This window comes from Pholcus phalangioides, unplaced genomic scaffold (assembly GCF_987345545.1).
Source record: "Pholcus phalangioides strain wild (caught in Gottingen) unplaced genomic scaffold, Ppha-v1.0 ptg000013l_1, whole genome shotgun sequence".
NCBI classification, from domain to species: domain Eukaryota; kingdom Metazoa; phylum Arthropoda; class Arachnida; order Araneae; family Pholcidae; genus Pholcus; species Pholcus phalangioides.
The window spans coordinates 2,902,634-2,922,439 of NW_028301606.1; the positions used below are offsets into that span (position 1 = coordinate 2,902,634).

Here is a 19,806-nt window from a genome sequence, read left to right on the forward strand (position 1 = left end):
TGTGCAGTATATGTATATTTTATCATAATTATTAGTTTTTTATTGCTCTTATTGGGTTGCTGTATTTTTAATGTAGTTTAGATATGTATTCGACATAGATATTTCTTATGGGCTTTTTTGCAGCCACCTCGCTGGTCATTTTGTCTGTAGTGGCCTTTGTATTTACATATGTATAGGTATTATACAAAAAAAATAATGGAAATGTGTGCGAGTGCGAATCATCCAGAAGAGAAGCCAAATAAATCATTATCATGACGACATGTAGATCATACGTGCGCAATCTTTTCCGTCCGCGATCCATATATGTGATATTTCTGCCGATCGCGGGCCAGAAACTTTATCTAGGGTAACCATATGTACAGGGTGTTTGAAAAAGACCCATCCGATTTGAAAAATCATAACTATTCGACTTTTAACCCGTTTTGATCGAATAATGTACAGGTAGAAAGAGGGAAATCTCGAGTTTCACGCAGTTGCCGACAGGTAGCGCAAACACTTTTCCTTCGGGCGCCAGTTCAGTGTTTGCCAAGATTGGCTTTTCCCGCAGTTAGAAACCGATTTGGATGATTTCATTTTCCAGCAGGACGGGGCACCACCACACTGGAGCTTGGACGTAGAGAATTTTTGAACAATCGCATTCCTAAACGATGGACCGGCCGTACGGGACCTGATGATTCAGTTAAACATCACTGGCCTCCAAGATCGCGGGACCTCAGAGTGTGCAATTTCTTCTTGTGGGAGTTTATAAAAGACTACGTTTATGTACCTCCCCCTTCCAGCTACATTAGCCGAACTGAAGACACGCATAACAACAGCCTTGAAAGCAGTGGATACAAACATGCTCGCAAAAGTTTGGGATGAACTTGACTACCGTATAGACATATGCCGTGCATCCTAAGGTGGACATATTGAGCACCTATTATTTGGTTTGGAAAAAAACTTTATGATTAGCCATGTAATATAAAATTAATCTTAAGTACCTATGTGTTCAATATTTTTCGTAATATACGCATTTCGAATTGGGCGATTCTTTTTGAAATACCCTGCATTTTACAGAACAAAAAAAAGTCAACTTTTTTTAAAATAGAATTTTCTGTTTTCTCCCCATATTTTCAAAGAGGCTTACTTCAATTTTTATTTACTGAAATCAATACTTGAGGAGCTTATTTTCAAAAAGAAACATTTTACTTTTGCTAAATTTACTGTTGAAATAACAAACAAAAAGTAGAAAATAGCCTAACGGGTAGCATGTAGGGTAGAAGAATATTTAAATACTATGCTTCTTGATCAAAATTGGAGAATTTGAATTCATTTGAATTTTGGAAACGCTCTTTTTTGAAAGAAAACTAGTGGAACCTTTGTTACCTATGTTACCTTTTGATTAACACGATCATTCTACAGTGATAACGGTCACTCCCGTTAGCAGACACCTTCACTGACGGACGCAATTTTGAATTACATCCAGGGCATTCAATGTACCTATCGCATCTACATTAACGGACACTCCTCGTTAGCGGATAAAATTTTCGGGGCTATGGGTGTCTGTTATCTAGAGATGAAGGATATCGAAATTTATGAAAAAGGTGGATACGTCCACCTTTTTCCACCAAATCCACCAAAGGTGGATTTCGATAAACACGGCTAACTTTACATTGTGGTTTCTACAAAAAATATCCCCGTTCGAATAGTCCCTGTTGCATAATCTGATAGAGTTTTTCCCCAAAGATTAATAATAAATACAAATACAACGCCACAACAGACAAAATGCCGAACGAGGTGGCTGATAAGTTAAAAAGGATATTTCAGAAAAAAATGGAAATGTTTCTTTTTTGAAAATAATCCTCTCAGATGAGTCTCGAACATTCTGAATGTACAAAATTAGTATTCATATCTGATAATAAGATAAAAGGAGAGAGATCAGAAAGTTGAATGGAGTTACATACAAAGGCATCAGACTATCAGTATTTCGCTCAATGTCTCCGGACATTTTCTTTCTGGAATGTCAGAACTGACATCGATGTTCAAATCTATCATCGATATTTCATCAGTGTCTAATATATCATCCATTAAAAAAAAAATTCTGATGAAGAAATAGCTGGAAAAAAAAAATCAAAGAAAACAAATTTCTCATGGCGACGTTGAAAGATCCGTGGTGAAGAATAATATATAAAAGAGAAAAAGCGGTTAAAACTGTCTTGGAAATTTCTTTTTCTAGTGCTTTATTTCTTATCCTCGACGCCTTTTGTTCTATTGCTTCCATTTTCCTTTTTCTGGTCTTCGTTTGTGATGCCATCCACGCAAAGTGAAATATTGCTTTTCATCAAAGTCTCGCGGATCGGCCGTATATAAAATAATGATAGAAAAAACAAAAAATAAAAAGAGGAAGATATATCGGATCAAAAGAGTAAATAGAAGGAATCCCAAAGACTGTTATGGAAGAGAGAGAGAGAATGGATGTGTTGGGAATATGGTGACTCTGGAATGTTCTCTGGAATCACCTTCACCATCACAGGAGAGAAAATGAACTGAGTAGGAATGGATGCCTTTCCTCCGCGAAATACATTGATAAGTCTTTAGTGTATTTGGATTTGTACCCATGTCGTTATTGTGTGAACGATACCGTAAAAAACAAATACATCGCCAAATCGATATGCAAATTTTCCATTATTTTTCGACATTAATGCGTCGATATTCCAGTACCCAAAGAGTACTGTAACCTTCACTTCACTGTAACTAATCTTATGATTTTTTTACGTGGCTTTTGCAGTGTTTTTTTTATTTCCGTAACCAGATTTAATGCCATGTTTTGTCGTCGTCGTTGGACTGGAATTTTATTGATTTCTTCCAATTTTTATGGTTTTTCCTCTTCAATTTTTGTTATTATGAAATTTATGTTTCTTCTCTCTTTTTGGTAACTATGCAAGTCTGAAATATGCTTACTGTCACATATTTTTAATTATGCAAATTCACGCAGTATGGGTTTTCCCCACTTTCGTGATAGTGGAAGTTCGCAACATATTTTTTATCCCACTTTCGTAGTTACGCACATAAGGGCAAATATGAAATTTCCAGGGCAACGCCGGGTATGTCTGCTAGTACATTTATAAGTCGTTAGTGTCTTTGGATTTGTATCCATACCGTGTGTAAGAAACAAAAACATCACCAAACCAATACGCAAATTTTCCATTATTTTTCGAGATTAATGCATCGATATTCTAGTACCCAAACAGTTTTCCTGTATCTAATCTCAACATGATTTTTTTACATGGTTCCCGCAGATGTTTTTTTCCATTCTCGTAACCCGAAAAAAATCTTTAATGCCATGTTTCGTCGTCGTTAAAATGCAATTTTATTGATTTCTCCCGGCTTCCACGTCGGCGTCGTCGTCGTTATTATTAACTGTGATTTCTGCCACCTGCTCTGGAGATTTCTTATGCATACATGAATGACTTATTAATGGAAATCATGTCGATCTTTTTCCGCCTACCGGCATGGTTTAAAATTAAAGAGGACATTTCCCGTTTGTCTTTTGGTGTTTCGAATCGATTGGAATCATCAAGGGACAGATGTCACACACACGTAAAGAAAACACACCAATTTGTAACAATACAAATCATTATCTTTACTTTCCTATAGGATGAGCTTAGACGATCGAGACAGGGGCGTAACGAATGCAAGGACCGCCCAGGGTATAAATCTACTATACACGCATAAAAATGCAATGTCCAACCCACCTTGTTGTTCTTGGCATGCATCTCTTGTTTTCGATGACCTAAGGGCAAATGATCTTTTTACCACACCCCATGTATTGTCCACGACCACGTCGTCCTATGAGTGTCCTTGGAGGAGACCGCGGCCTTGATTTGTCATTTTTCTTGTATATGATCTTGAATAATAAGCATGAGAAAGCAATAAAATTATTTCAAAATGTTGTAATACCGGTAATGTTCGGTGAAGTGGAATGAATCGCGCTCAATAATTCGCATTTTACTGCTAGACGTGAACGGTGTATAGGCTCGAGACAAAGTCTAAAATTAATCTTTAAAAAAAAATCGAATTTCGATATTTTACGTGTTTCATTTTTATTCATGAGAATTCCCTCTTTTACATTCAGATAAACACCTGAAAAATATTTTTTCGTGTAGAAATTTATAGCGATCCAACGTGTTTAGATTACCGTGAATTACTACAGCTATTTTTTTGTTGGATACGCTGAAATGAACAGATTTCAACGTAAGAAATTTTCAAAAGAGGAGGAATTTGGTTTTTTTTTCCCCTCCTCATATTGCCAAAAGTATGAAAATGTTGCCATTTTTGGAATAAAAGAAAAAATATTAGCTTTTTTTGGATGAGTGATTTCTACAAAAAAAGTGAATGTATATTTCTGAATATCCTGTGTTTTGAGAAAGTTTTTCTTCGGAGGGTTTAACGATAGCTTCTTATGTAATATGAATTGTTGATTTGGTCCGTCAAGTGGAAAAAAATTGGCATTACTGTGTAAGAAGAGGCAGGAAGCTGTCGTTTTTCGCATTCGGACAGTTCCTTCCTTTGAATGACATCATGGAAGATATAAATCATAATTAAATTCTATTTTATTTTTCCTTGTTTTTCTCTCCGTATATTGATACCGATTTCATGTTCTTTCCTTTTTTGTATTTTTCAGATATTTACAAGATATATATGAAATACCACGATGTTAGGTAGGAAACTAATCAGTGTGTTGTCCGTCGCTGGACTTTTAACTTTGGGCTTATCAACAGCTGAAGGTGAGTGGGTCAATGAATTCATTCATTATATTATATGCTGTGTGTTTTTTTCTTACAAACGGCTGTCAAACTTAATTTTTTGTTTTGCTGGTTGCGCCATCTATTGCTCATTGATGCTACTAAATGCTAAGAAATGCCCAACATTTTTATTATTTTGTTTATATACTGTGGTAAGTTATGGCGCAGATATTTTGCACGGTTCTCATCGACCATAGGCGGAGATAGACTTGGAAGTCTGGGTTGGCAAGGTCATTATTGCTGGGGGGGGGGGGCAAGATGATGATGATGATGTCAATTCGTGTATACATATATGCATTAGATCAGTCAACTCCACCTTTGACGCTGGGGGGGCAATGCCTCCCCCCCCCCCCGTATTTTCGCACATGTCATCGACCTGGAAAGTTAGACAAAAAAAAATGAAAATCATCATGCGAAAGTTATGTAAAACGTTTCAGTCCGGGGCTGTGAGCGGTTCTATCTATCTATGTAAAACGTAAAAGGTTTGGCAAAAATGAGGGAAATATGCAAATATTTGTTAAAAAATGAGGGGAAAGTTCCGTGGGGGTGGGGAAGAGACTAAAACTTTAATAAATTACATTTGCTTCACATTATGGAAAGTAGCGATAATTCGTCAAGTATGGAAATAATCCTACTCTATGCTATCAAATTTAATAGATTTCACGTCGAACAGGATCACCAAAAATATGGGCCGTGAACTTTCTTGTATAGATTGGACACAAGAGAGACATTGAAAAAAAATTACTTCTGAATTTTTAATTAAAATTCCACGTCGGAAAAAAAAAAAATCTTAATTCAAAATTAGACATTGATGATTTTAATGAGTATTTTTCGGAATATATTTATATATATATATATATATATTCATACATAAATATAAATATGAGTGGATTCCATATTTTTCTCACGCGTTCATCATTCGATTTTATGATGAGATATTTGATGAATCAATTCAAGGATAAATCACACATAATATTCATCTTTGATGGCCTTCATTATGCGTATGTTTCTTGCTATAATGAAATGATTTATACACTGGACAGAAACTCTCATTAAAGTTTTTCTTCGAAGAATTCAAATGTATTGATTTCACAAGGGAGAAAAAAAACTTTGATTAATATAAGCTCCGGTTCAGAATCCATCCAGATACAAACTTTAAATTGAAAGTTCGGATGAAACTTCACAGTGAAGAACAAAAAAACATCTTTTTTTTATTATTATTTATTTCTTACTTTCTTGTGAAGTTTTCCGAAGATTGAAAACTCAGCTTCTTTGAAGAAGTAGCAGCAGCGAAAAAAAAGAGATGATGATGAATCTTAGAGATGGATGAATGTAAGTAAGTACGCTGAGAAGAAATGCATACGTCTGTAAGACGTTTGGGCGAATGCCACCGCGCGTTCTCTTTGTGTTTAGTGTCGGTACCATTCCTAAAAAAAAATTATTAAAAAAAAAAGGTTTCTTATATTCTCCTTTTAGACTTTGGAGAAAAATAAGAAGTTGAAGAAGCGACTTCCTATCTTTTTCCGCTAATGAGTAGCGTTGGGGTACGCGATGGTGACGTTAATAGGCAGCAACGTGGCCCCCCCTTTCTTTTTTACCCTAGGGCCCAAAAACAACTTCAATTTCCCCGAGAGGTAAGAAAAAAAAATCTTTTCCCAGTTTATTTGAACTCCTTGAGAGAGAAAGAAAAAAAAATTATTTTCCTGTTTTTTTTTGTCCCGTATAATGCGGGACCGTCCTGTGATCTTGGTGCAGAAAACTGAGAGGAGTAGTTAAAAAAAACGCACCTATGGAAACTTTTCTTGTTACCGACTTCTCAGGTGCTATTTTTCTTGTTACGCGATAATTTGTACACGTGTTTTAAGTCACTTTTGATGAATTTATATCACGTGCTTTTCGATCTGAATAGGCGTTAATTTAATAAAAAAATTAGCGGCTATTTAATTTTTTCTTCCCTCTTCAACGGTCAGAGTTTGTTTGCTGCGCCATCTATTGATGATCGATAGAAGTATATACTGTGAAATATCATCTTAGCCTCCGTATATTTGCATTACGTTCTGAGATATTTTCGTTTATATTCATTTATTAATTTCTTGGATTTTTTGTCTTAGTTAAAGAGTAAAATTACCGATTATTTAGTTTTTTCTCTGTGGTACGATCAGAGTTTGTTTGCTGTGCCATCTATTGATTATCGATGGAATTAAGTATTGTGAAATATCATTTTAGCCACCCTATATTAGCATTACGTTTTGAGATATTTTCGTTTATTTATCTTTTGTTTTTTTGGATTTTTTTTTTTTTGTATATTTTTATTAGAAGAGATAAAGAAAGCAGCCATTATAAATTTTACTTTGAAGTGGGTCGGACTTCAAAATTCGAGATCAGGGTGGATCTCAAGTTTTATCCACCAAGGGGGCAATTGTAGTTTTTTTCGTGAGCGTAGCCGAGGAGCATGGATAGACAGCCCCAGTCCCCCACTCCCTCGAGACGATGGAATAGTAAAAATGTTTTTAGATCTTTTTGTTAAAACTTAAAATATTAGAAGGAAACTTTTTTTATATGCCGTCGCGATCAATTTCTGATCATTTGATTTCGACGATTAGTGACGCAAAAATTTTTCTGAAAGTACCTTGTAAACTCCCAAAGGCTCAAACCTTTTTTGCTCTCTTCAAAAGCTATCTCGCTAAGGCCTCTCGAGGAGAGTGAAAATGTTCAAGTTTAAAGCTATGAACGGTAACTTCATAAACTCGAACCTAACAACCTATTATTTGCTTCTTTGCGCCGAAGAAAAGCATTTCGGGTACTTGGTGCCGACGAATGCAGCTGGTTTGGGAACCAGTGCTGCAGCCAGTGGAATCTCCACGAGCTTTTTGTATGGTCTCATAAGTTTCAATACGAAATTTCTCGTTTAAAAACGAAACTTGATAGCAACTTTCTATATCTGTGTTCATAAAAATTAATAATAATGATGCATAAAATCTCAAAGAAAAAAAAAAGGCAGTAACTTCTTAACTGAGCTGAATAAAAGTTTGCCTTTTTGGTGCCAAAGAGGTCTCTACTGCCACTCTTAGGAAATCCCCACTCCTGGCAATAACTATCATGGAATGCAAATATTCAATGTTTTTGACGACTTACCATGGTATAAAATACCTTCGATTTTTAATAGGTAACGTAACAAACAAGAGCACGAAAAATTAAAAATCTGTACATAACTTTCCGTACATCACTAGAATCGTTAATTCTAAAATCTTATTAGCAGAAAAACCGTAATTAAAAGCGATTAATAAAGCCATTAGCCTATGAAATAATTTAATACTAGAATTAGTAGGAACTTGACTAATTATATGAGAGAACAAAAAAAAAGTATCTCAGCTTAAAGCTTAATTTAGCTTCTGGCGGTAGATCCCCGTTCTTTTTTAAAGCTTTTTTTTTTTTCTGGTCTCAATTTTCCTTTTTTATACCTTCTGTTTCTGAATAGCTCTTATTTCATTAGTCTCCCCCAATATCTTATTCAGGTGCCTGATTTTTGTCCATTTTCTTTTCTTCTTTATTATTATTTCTTACTTTCCTATCTTTTGGTGATATCGGGCTAATCAATAAAGATAGGGTAGCGTTTACTTGACGCGGGCTTATTCGTCTTAATTCTCGAAGCTAATCCGAATGGAGGCTGCCTCTGAGAGAGACAATTGCTTTGATTTAACAAAGATTTATCTGTTCGAATCCAGAAGAGATTCAGGTGGATTTTCCACTGGCAATTCTCTCTCCATGCTGCTGATTGAGAAGACGGCGAGGATGCCAAGAATGGATACCAGAGATTCTCTTCTATTCCTTTCCAATGCCAGGAAAGAATTGCATTGTCCCAAGAGGGAATAATCATTTGGAACTGTAATGATATTTCTTTCTCATTTCTATTTTTTTTTGTTCTGGACTACGATAAAGTGAATTCTGGTCGTTGATCTCCATTATAAGCTATTTATGGTCGTTTATTTGAATTCATGATCGATTTGAATCTTGCCGGTCCCAACATGGAAAGTATGGTGTGTTTCTGTTCTTCTTATTGTATGGTTTAATAAATGAGTGTTATTATTTTAGAACAAAAAGAAAAGTTGTGGGGTTTATCTGTGAATATTTTTGTGTCATTATATTTTCAATACAGTCACAATGCCATAGCAAATATTTTGTTATAATTAGTTAGATTAAGGAGAGAAATGTACAGTAAGTAATATATACAGTCAAACTCGTTTATAACGATCTCAGTCGTAACGAAACCTTAACTAAAACACCAATAATAGTTGGCGTTTCCCATAGAGAATATTTTAAATTAACCTTGCATATAACGTGCAACATGATCGGATATAACGACATATTTTCGTCGCTTTTGCTACGGATTTTATGGCATTTTTTCCAGAAATTCTTGGAGTTAGAGATGAGCACATTAAGGCAATGCTTGGCTGTTGTTCTGTTACACCTACGTTGAAAATAAGATTTATTACATATTTGATGCTTCGATTTGTTCGTTGACATTGCGTATTTGCCCGTAATTTTATCTTTCGCCCCCTTTTCTTCTTTTAATAAAATGTTCCGTTCATTCACTTAAGCTTATTTTAATTCATGACCTCAATTATAATCAGAAATAAAGCTTTTTTGTGCAATTGTGTTATATATGCTTTTTCGGCCAAGGATTATTTACTATGAATATTTGACAACTTCAGAGCCACAACTAACGGAGAGAGGGGGTGGTCTAATGTCCTGGCCACTGCACCAGGAAGAGCGCTGAGCTTTCTCTTTTTCCATTAAAAATTTATCGGGGGACAAAATGAATACTAGTCCCGGATGACAGAGGACCCCCTGGGCGACTGATTTCAAGAAATGTTATTTGTTACAAAAAAGACAAAACCTTATTTGTTAAAAGTTTTGTCTTTTTTTCCACTGGATAGCACTCTAGTTCAATAGCCCAGCCGTTTCCAAATTGTGAGTTACAATCTTCTGTCTATGTGTGAGTGTGTGTGTGGAGGGAGGGTTGTTAATTACCCACAAGAGTCACGAGAGAATTTCGAAAATAAAAATGCCTTGATATAATTTAAATTTAATTTTTCGAGAAATATATCGAACGAATATAATGCTGTAACTCTCAACCGAGCTGATATTTCCAAATTGTACATCCACATTCTACAATGACCAATATTTAGAGCTAATCAATACATTAAAGATCACTCTAATATCAGATTACAGTGCATTCACTTTTTTTTTACACATCGTATTTTGAATGCAGTTGATTTGCGGGGAAAAGAAGAATCGCCGACAAAATTATCATTAAAATGGGTTCGTACTGTAAAAAGATTTATAAACCACTGCAATAACCGATATCGCATCTGTAGGCCGCTAAAGCATCTTCGTGAAACGCATTCTTGCAACGATGTACAACCGTACATATGATCTTTGCTTTTGTATCAATTCTTGAAAGTTGTACACAAATTAAGAATCATCCTGTGTGTGTGTATTTATAGTACTTATTCGTTTCTATCCTTTCAAATTCCTCACTAAAAAGATATGAAAGGCTAAAACATATTTCAAGCCATTATAAAAATACCATTGCAAAATACCTTGAAATTTCAAGAACACCTCTGTTGTGTTGAGTAATTTGTTACTTCTGTAAAAACCTCGTAGTTACACACGAGTATTTCTTGTTTTATACGCTGTGATTATTATTATTGTTATCGTAATCACAATTGAGGATTTAACTAACCACTTAGACCGAAAAGGATAAAAATATACACTAGAATGACTCATAAAATGTCCCTAATACCATTTCTATACCAATAACAAATAATAATCACAAAAAATTATAAGCATAGGTTAATTATAAGAAAATGAACAAACTATACCCTAATTATCATATTAATGTACTAATTAATATCAAGACGTACATTCTGCATGAATTGATACAATATTCATTAATGTTATGGAAAACAATACATATTCATAAATAAGAACGAGAAGAGACTTAATTACACAAATAGACTTCATTACAATAATGCTCGCCAGTAATTAGACGCAGAATTAATTCGGAATCTATTAAATCCGACTGCATACGTTCCAATTTAACCAGAAAAATTCCAGTAAATTACTAACATGAAAACTATATATATATTTTTTCTGGAAATCACTTCAAATTCAAATTCGTTTCTTAATAATACAAACAACAATTTACTGTCGCGGAATGTTTTTCTGCACGCTAAATGAACCTATCTGAAGTAATTACAGTGAGAAAATTGATTAATATCAGTATTAGAAAATTATTATTACTAATATATTTTTTTCTTCGTGTAATTTCTCTCACTAATAGTCATAAGCTTCTAGAAGTAAAAAAAAAAAGGCAGTGAAATTGCAACACACGTTTTCTTTAGTCATTATGTATCGGGTAATTATACTAATGGTACCAGAAGAAATATTAAAAAAAATTAGTCATGTGCTGGTCATGTATGTGTAATGTCGTAAAAATCCGGGAAAAAAAATTATTCCAGCTAATATTAATAATAAACGGAACAAAAAAAAAATTCCGAATTAATTGGTTGAGCTTGATGATAAATTGAAACTTCTGGAGAAATAAGAAATTTTTCTTGTGTGTGTGTATCGTTATTGTTTGGTTAATGTACCTTCAGGGGAGGTTGGTCTGGTCTGTTTGAGGTATAACGGATTTAATACTTCCGGAAGCCTTCAATAAGACCTTTCTCTTTCACTTCCGATGTACCGCCAAGAACCTGGAAAATAAAATAAATAAATAATACTAACAACGTTAGTGCTTGGTGTTTGCTTTTCCAAGTAACAGCTTATCTCAGTTCAAATACCTTTTATTTATTGTCCCTTTTTTTTTCCTCCTAAAGAATCTGGATAAAAAAACATTATTCTTTATTGTATCTCTATTAGCCGTGAAAGAAAAATTACGGAAATACTTTTTCACCATAAATTTTTTTTATTTAAGGTCTTTTTTTTTGAATTTTTCATGCGTTATTTGATGCTTTCGAAATCGATTATGGAATTCGATTCGGTTCTTTTTTTTTGATCGTCGTTGGCATTATCCTAATCGATTTCAGTATTGAGGGAATGTTTCCACAAGGGGTTTCTCGTCTTTTTTATCTCTTGTTATGTGAATGTGCTTTTGAGCTGGTCTATCCTGTGCATCAAGTCTATAATTAAAAAAAAAAAAAATAGTGTTTGCATTTTCAAAGTTTTCGATGGTATGGGTTTTAATCGTCATCTATTAAAAATCGTTTAAATACCAGGGCTCGATAAATTGAGAAAAAACTGGGCTCGCTCCAACCAAATTTTTTATGGAGCCAAGAGTCCCTTTGGCTGAGCTAGTAATTGCACATAGAAAATTTTAGGTGCCAACATACATTTTTTATTCGCGATGGTCACTTGGTGATGGCTTAAATTTGACTAAGCCCCTCAATATTTCCATTGCACTACCGGATTTTTGCATGGGTTTTTGCCGCGTTTAGTGCTCATAAGATTATTTATTGATCGTTATTTATATCACACTTGAATGACTTATTCTGAGCAAAAATATCTCTGCTACAAACATGATTATCTCGAATATCACACACAAAAATGAATGCTTTTGTCTATACCAGGCATATCTTCAACCTGTAGGTCGTAAGCACCACCGTGCTCATTGAAAAAAAAAAACCACTGATCAGTGATCGTGCCAAAACTCTCTCTCGCGACGCCTCATCAAACATTACATTCAAGTATTATCATTAAAATAGATTGCATTTCAGCACTTCCGACGTGTGGCGAAGAACATGAATAAAAAGAAAATGAATAAAAATTAAATATTAGTGATTAGTGTTTGCTTTTCCAAGTAACAGCTTATCTCAGTTCAAATATCTTTTTTATTTATTGCCCCTTTTTGTTTTTCCTAAATAAATCTGTATAAAAAAACACCATTCTTTTTCCGTAGCCTTCAAGGAAATTTACGACTTTATTTAGCTCAAGATTTTTTGTTCAAGGCTTTACGATTTTCTTATATTTTTTCTATTTAAGGTCTTGCGATTTTTTTTTTTTTGAATTTTCCATGCGTTATTTGATGCTTTCGAAATCGATTGTGGAATTCGATTCTATTCTTTTTGTTTTTGATCGTCTTTGCCATTTTCTTAATCTGTTTCAGTATTAAGAGAAGTGCATTTCTCGTGTACCTTGTATTTCTTGTCTTTTACATCTCTTGTAATGAATGTACTTTTAAGTATCTCAAGCATCATGATAATACAGCTACAAAATACCGCAATTTTTTGAAGAAAAGCCGCATTATACTAAGTGTGTACTCAAAAAAATTGTTTGATAAAATCAGAAAGTAGTTATAAACGAGAAAATTTTTGCTTTTCATTTCACCATAAATATCCCCGGGACCCCCACTACTTACAGCTAATTATATGTCTCGATTTTTCTGTGTGTGTGTGTGGATTCTCTACAGTAAATGTATATTATTAAAAATATCGAACATGATATTCATTCTCTGTTGGAGCACTGTCACTTTGTTAATAAAAATATACATCAGAATAAAATCCAACTGGTTGCAGTCACTAGTACAAAAGAGATTTCCCCGCCAAGTTAAGTATGTAGACGGTGGAGAGAACATCTCTTCAACTAGTTTTGACATGCGAATTTTATTTCTGCAGAAACTGGTGGAAAATAATTTTCCGTAAACTCCACATTAACAAAGATGTTGCATGATTGAGAAGTTTTCAAATACGTAAACTCCATAAATTGTACTTGATAGGACTACTTCACCAAACACCAACTCTGCCCATATCGCTATATTGCAATTTACTGCCATTAGTGAGATGGGTTGGAAGTGAAGGCGCTGTCTATCGGTGGTCGCCTCTAGTTCGTTAGGGAAAATATCTTATCGATATCCTCCCTTGGGTTCGAACCCGGGACCCTGACAACAACCTTCACGATGGTAGACGAGCATCGTACCACCATGCCACTCGGGCACTGCTCACTTGATAGGACTGGTATTCACATCTTTCTTGTGCCTCCCTAGAAGTTTTTGAAATTTTTCCAAGAACCCACAAAATTTCGGGACTTTTTCGGATTCCCAAAATCACACCATTCAATTTTGGAATTCCATAAAAATCTGTTGGTTTTTACTTTCTCCTCTCTAACGGAACTCAAACTCAAAATCGTTGATTAAAACATCACCCATATCAACATCTCTGAATGGCATGCCACGGAAAAATAAGATGTAACTGTGCCACTTGAAATCCAAACACCAAAAAAAAGAATAGTAGAACGCATTGAAACTCGCACCCAAATGTACAACTGAACTCCTTATTAGAGAACAAAAGTGGACATTGTACTCATACGAAGGTCATACACGAGCTCTACCTCCAAGAAGAATACGTTAACTGTGTTGTGTAATAATTCGCAAGTGTATATGTGGGTGGCAAAAACCATTAATAACTGCACGCAACAACGCCTTATGTTCTAGACATATTAAATAAAGGCCGTAGGAAAATGTGGGAACAATAATAATCATACGGAAGAAATGAAAAAAAAACAACAACACAGAACGTAGAACCTGGAGAGAAAACTGAAAAAGAACTCCTGTACAACATTGGGAGCTAATTAGAAAAGCTTCAGAATGAAAAGTTTGTTTTAAGGATTATTTTATTTATTTAATATTTCTGTGTGAATGTTGTTGAAGCGTATTATGCGCCCTGGCTAAATGCCCAAAAACCGGAGAGAGAGAGCGAAAAATGGCGGAGAGTAAAATAGCTAGAGGAAAAAAAAAAAATTGGGAAATAACCGCGCAATGGTGGCCAAGAAATAACTCGACGTTGACAAAAAGTAAATAAATAAATACGACGCTTTTAAATTAACTGGTTGCCGCTAAAAATGTACAAGTAACAACAATAATAAAAGATACGAAAAACAAAATAAAAAAACATTTTACCATAAACTTTACCGGGAAACAGGAGAAACTTATGCCAGAATAAACATCACAGTCGACAAGACTCGAAAAAGAAGTAGCAAACGTTGCGACAAACATCCACTTTTCGGAACTTTATGCATTTCTGACGCGTTTGTTTCCTATGGAAATATTCATAGTTGCTTTCATTTCTGGATAATTTATACATGCGATAACACTTTTTACGCTTCGAAGAACTATTTAGATATCGTGGGATATTTGGTTTGATTTTGGGCTGTAATATTTGAATGTATAGTGAACTCTCGATATAACGATACTCTGTGGACCAGGGAAAAAATATCGTCGTAGAGAGATTATTGTTGTATCGAGAGGCAACATTATCATCACGTGTCTTCAAATTCATGCTGCTGTTGACATCTTTTTTGAATCGGCGTTCTTAGTGCCACCAAAAAAAAATACACTTTTGGGTATTTATTCACCTCAAAATTGTTTGTAATTGTTACGGTAATTGATAAAATTCAGTTTGATGTATTGCCCTTGTAAAGAGGTTTATCGTAATGTACTTTTGTGCATCACGAAAAAAAGTAGCGGTACCGAAAACTTCATCAACACAAACAATGATCAATGGTATCAAATACCGATATTATTAGACGTCCTCGGAAGAACTGTAGAATATGTGGCGAGTTTAAAAAAAAAATATATCAAAGAATATGTCTATCGAAATATGAAAGTCATTTTTGTAGCGGTTTCAAAATTTCCTCAAAAATATCGTTATGGAGAGGCTTATCGTAGTGAAAAATATCGTTGTTCGAGAGGAGTTTGACATTAGGCTATAGGCGATTCCAAACAGGATTTAAGGAAAAAAAAAAACATCGTTGTAGTGGGATTTATCGTTATATCGATTATCGTTGCTACGATAATTTGAAATATCGATATCTCGGTGAATTATTTTTCGAATGTTATGAATATTTTATTTCGCTCGAAGTAATTAATTCTTCAAATCTCATAGGAGATATTTATATATATATTTTTAATGAGACTATGGATTTTAAAATTTTTATAAATCGCATTAATTATATTTTTAGGGGGAGGGGAGAGACATTATCAAAAAGCTGAATTTTCTTCTTTAATAATAATATTTCTTCAAATTTTATTTTCGGACTTATTATTTACAAAATATTTAGAAACGCAAATAAATACAAATGCAACAGGCACAGATAGCAAGCAGCCCCACGAGGTGGCTAAAGAAAACAAAAAACCTTAATATGAATGCAAACAGGATGCCCATAAAATATGAATGCCAAATAAAAATTTCAAAATTCAGCAATTCAGAATAAAATGAATTTTCATGAAAGACTAAAATTTATATTTCAGACACTTTTCATGAAAGACTAAAATTTATATTTCAGACACTTTTCATGAAAGACTAAAATTTATATTTCAGACACTTTTCATGAAAGACTAAAATTTATATTTCAGACACTTTTCATGAAACACAACAACATTTTATACCTAGAAAATAACACATTCTTTTAAATAATTACTGGAGATTAACCATCAAGATGAATAACATCACTGAGCTCAGTTCGTCTCACACAGTTGATTTTCTCCATCGGAATATAACAATGACCAATATCCGTTCCAGTCATTCCTTATTTGGAACCCGGATTTCCGAAAAACCCCTGGAGGCTTGTGCCACAACTAACCAGAAAACAGATCCATCTAGGCTAATACTGATCTGTAGAATTCATTTGACCGACTATAGTCACGTCCAAAACCACAAAAATGCATCCTGCAGTACTGCGAAAATACACGCGCACACGTTTCACAATTTATTTCAACCTCACTATCGATATTTTCCATGGGAAACCCGATAAAACTGTTTATAACCAGAACTGCGCAAATATACTTTGTGTATGAGTTACCATCAGCAAGGTTTGGCCAGACCAGCCATCAGTAAAGCCCGGCAGATATTTATATGTACCATGTGCGCATACATTCGAGAGAAAGAGAGCGCGATAGGGAGAAGCATGGGTAAGCAATAGTCAGATCGGCAAGCGATTCGGTTATACATATAACATTGAACACGGCGGCAGCAATCAAAGTCCTTTTAAAACGTAGGGCGTGTTTCAATCACACGTGGGATACGATGGGGAAACCGAGCCAAGCATATCGAACATCCAAGTGCATACATATAACCGAGAGGATACTCTGGCGAATTCTCGGGGATACACAGCTGGTGGAAGGATGTTGAAATTTCCATCAGATTAATTACACGTGGAGGGAGAACCGCATCCCAGCGGACGGACAAGCAGCAAACGTGGGCGGTACATATTACAGACAGACAGACATCGCGCGTACTCATGTGTGTGCACACAATGCGAGTACAGTTTGAAGTGCATCAAGCGACTGGTACTTTGTAAAAGGATGGGAGAGAGAGAGAGAGAGAGAGAGGAGTGAGATTGCTACACCAGAGAGAGAGCGAGAGTATTTCGAAAACGGGGCGCGCAATTAATGTGATTACGTTCGAAAGAGAAATCGCAATGAAGTATTTCGAGCTTTTACACTTGGCTGTACGTACATGGAAAGTTTTCCTCCCTATCAACATCCCCCTGTATTGATACGCACATCTGTGCAGTGGATGGAAATTTCAGTTGCTATGCTAGAGGAAGAGAGAACAATTGCTAATGACGATTCGATGAATTTATTAGAACGTAATTGCTTAGAACGTATTTTTCTAGGTAATGATTGATTGCATTGAAATTAATAATTTTTTTTGGTCAGGTTAGATTGTCATTGGGTAAGAAGATTTTGATTTAGTAACTTAATAGGCGTGTGTGCAGTGACATCTACAATGCTCATTACGGTAAAATTAAGGCTTGGCCTGTGGTACTCAAATTTGAAGTCGGCAAAACTCACATCAATTGGGCATCGTTTGGTTTGTTTAACAGGATATACCTGTGTCTGCACCGTATAATTTTTGATATTTTTGTTATGGTGCATTCAAAAGAAGGGTTGGACAAGTCACAAAAAAATATCTAGGTGCCAAAAAATTTTTACCCGCAGAAAAAAGTCCAAAATAATGTTTCTTTTGACTTTTTCAGGGCATCAACTCTTTCATGTTGGTAGAGATATGCTACTGTAAATTCCAAACAATTTGTGCTGCTCTCAGCCTGCCATTTAGCAACTACAAAGAAAATTTTAGGTGCAATACCAATTTTTTTAAGTCGCCATGTTGATTTGGCACCTGGGATTTGTCCAACCCTACTCAAAAAATACATGAACATAAATAGAGCATCGTTGGGAAGTTTTATTCACGAGATCTTTTTATATATTATTGGCTTTTCCTTGCACCATAAACTTTTCAAGATATTTAGGATATCCAGTATAACGTGACTATATTTTTGGAAGGTATAGGTCTGGTACCGGAACTCGAAGATGCGCACGCATATGAACAGGGTGTCTTTTTATTTGTCCAGATTTGTCTTCAGATGATTTTTGTTATTACACACATGGATCTGTATTTTATTTTAAAAATATTTTGCACACAGAAGTATATTTTACGATCGAAGTACGAAACCTGGTCAATTCGTCAAGAGCCAAGACATCGGAGATCAGCCATAATAGCATAATGCAAATAACCTTCAATATTTCCTTAATTTTGACTTTAACGGATATTATGATAATTTATAGAATTTAAGCTGCAACCCGCTTTCGTGCTGGGATAATGACTAATTTTTCTCACAATTCCTTTACGTTCATGGACGTAATATTTCGTACAAACGTCAGGGGAATAAATTCAATCCAGTTCTCTGTGTCTCTCCTCATCATGATTTATTGTAACCCTATAAACTGAAGTTTTTATTTCCCCTCCGTTTTTCTATACTCATGATTGTGCCCCCCCCCCCCAACATGAACGCATCTTTTCCGCCAGGTGGCGCTGCCCAACGACTAATGACAACTAACAAAATACAACTGCCGGAGGGCCAACTGAACTGACTTTTCCGTCCGGACGAAACCGGTGTGTGTGAAAGGGCTCGTAAGGTGAGGGTTAAAGGAGAAATATGTTTTACCCTCTTATCTACTTATCTGTTATACTGTTTTTCTTCCCTATATTTATTTTTTTCTATTTTTCTTTCCTTCCCCTTCCTTTTTCTAACGTGTGGTTAGGTTAGGACAAGTTTCCCAGATTTATCGCCTATTCGTCAATAAGAGATCATCCGAATTTATTGTCAAAAGCTTGTAAGCGTCGGAGCTAAGGTACCTACATACTTGTCTGACGTGACGTGGGACTACGCGGTAATGCGTGTGATATGAAATTCTGATTCGTGAGAATGAAGCGTTCATTTCCACTTCACAGAATTCCCACGAATCAGAATTCACCATGTCACGTCAGAGTAGTGTGCATATAGGCACTTTTAGTTTTATGCCAGGTACCTCTGTGCATGTGTTCAGATAGAAAATAAAAATACTCAGCTTGGGTGTATTTGCAATGAAAACATAAGATAAATTATCACGGGACGAATTGTCTGCTTTTAAGTAAATTCCCGTACGGATGTACGAATTCTCATTGAAGTCAGGTAAGTGCCTAGTACACACACGTATACTTAACGGATAGAGAATACATTCCAAGGAGAAGAGGTAAACGTGGTTGTGTGATATACTCCAGAGAGTCCAAGGTCCAACCATCCGAAGAGACGACAAAAAACATTACGGTGAAAGTCCAAGACGTTGATGATGGTGGTCTTAATCTCTTATGGCCGTCGTGTGTCGAACCTCTTTCTCTCTCTCTCTCTCTGATGCCCTTTTCACTTCAGGTGAATGTTCATTCGGGCCTGTAACTTCTTCTTCGCGATCCTTCAAATACTCTTCTCTGTTTCGAGGCGATGGACGTTGGTCAAGCGCAAGTCAAGTAAACCTTACACAAAGAAAAGTTTTTTCTATCCTATTTTTCTTTTCCCTTTATCCTTCTGGCATAGAACGGAGCCCACTGAAATAAAAACCATTGAATTCGATTCTCAGCGAGTTAAAAGATGGGGCTATTTTATAGAGAAAATGGCAGATATGGGAAGAGATAACAGATCTTTT

At 35.3% G+C, this 19,806-nt stretch overlaps 1 protein-coding gene across 8 annotated transcripts in view; it reads left to right on the top strand.

Annotated features, from left to right (window-relative positions):
* LOC149078477 (latrophilin Cirl-like) overlaps nucleotides 1-19,806 on the top strand; it is a 309,115-nt gene that overhangs the window by 161,324 nt on the left and 127,985 nt on the right. For all 8 annotated transcript variants that reach the window (XM_089240590.1, XM_089240593.1, XM_089240594.1 and 5 more), the window contains one exon: nucleotides 4,664-4,766. In XM_089240590.1, coding sequence (XP_089096716.1) covers nucleotides 4,694-4,766 — 73 coding nt within the window. In that variant the 5' untranslated portion in view covers nucleotides 4,664-4,693. The remainder of the gene's footprint in view (nucleotides 1-4,663; nucleotides 4,767-19,806) is intronic.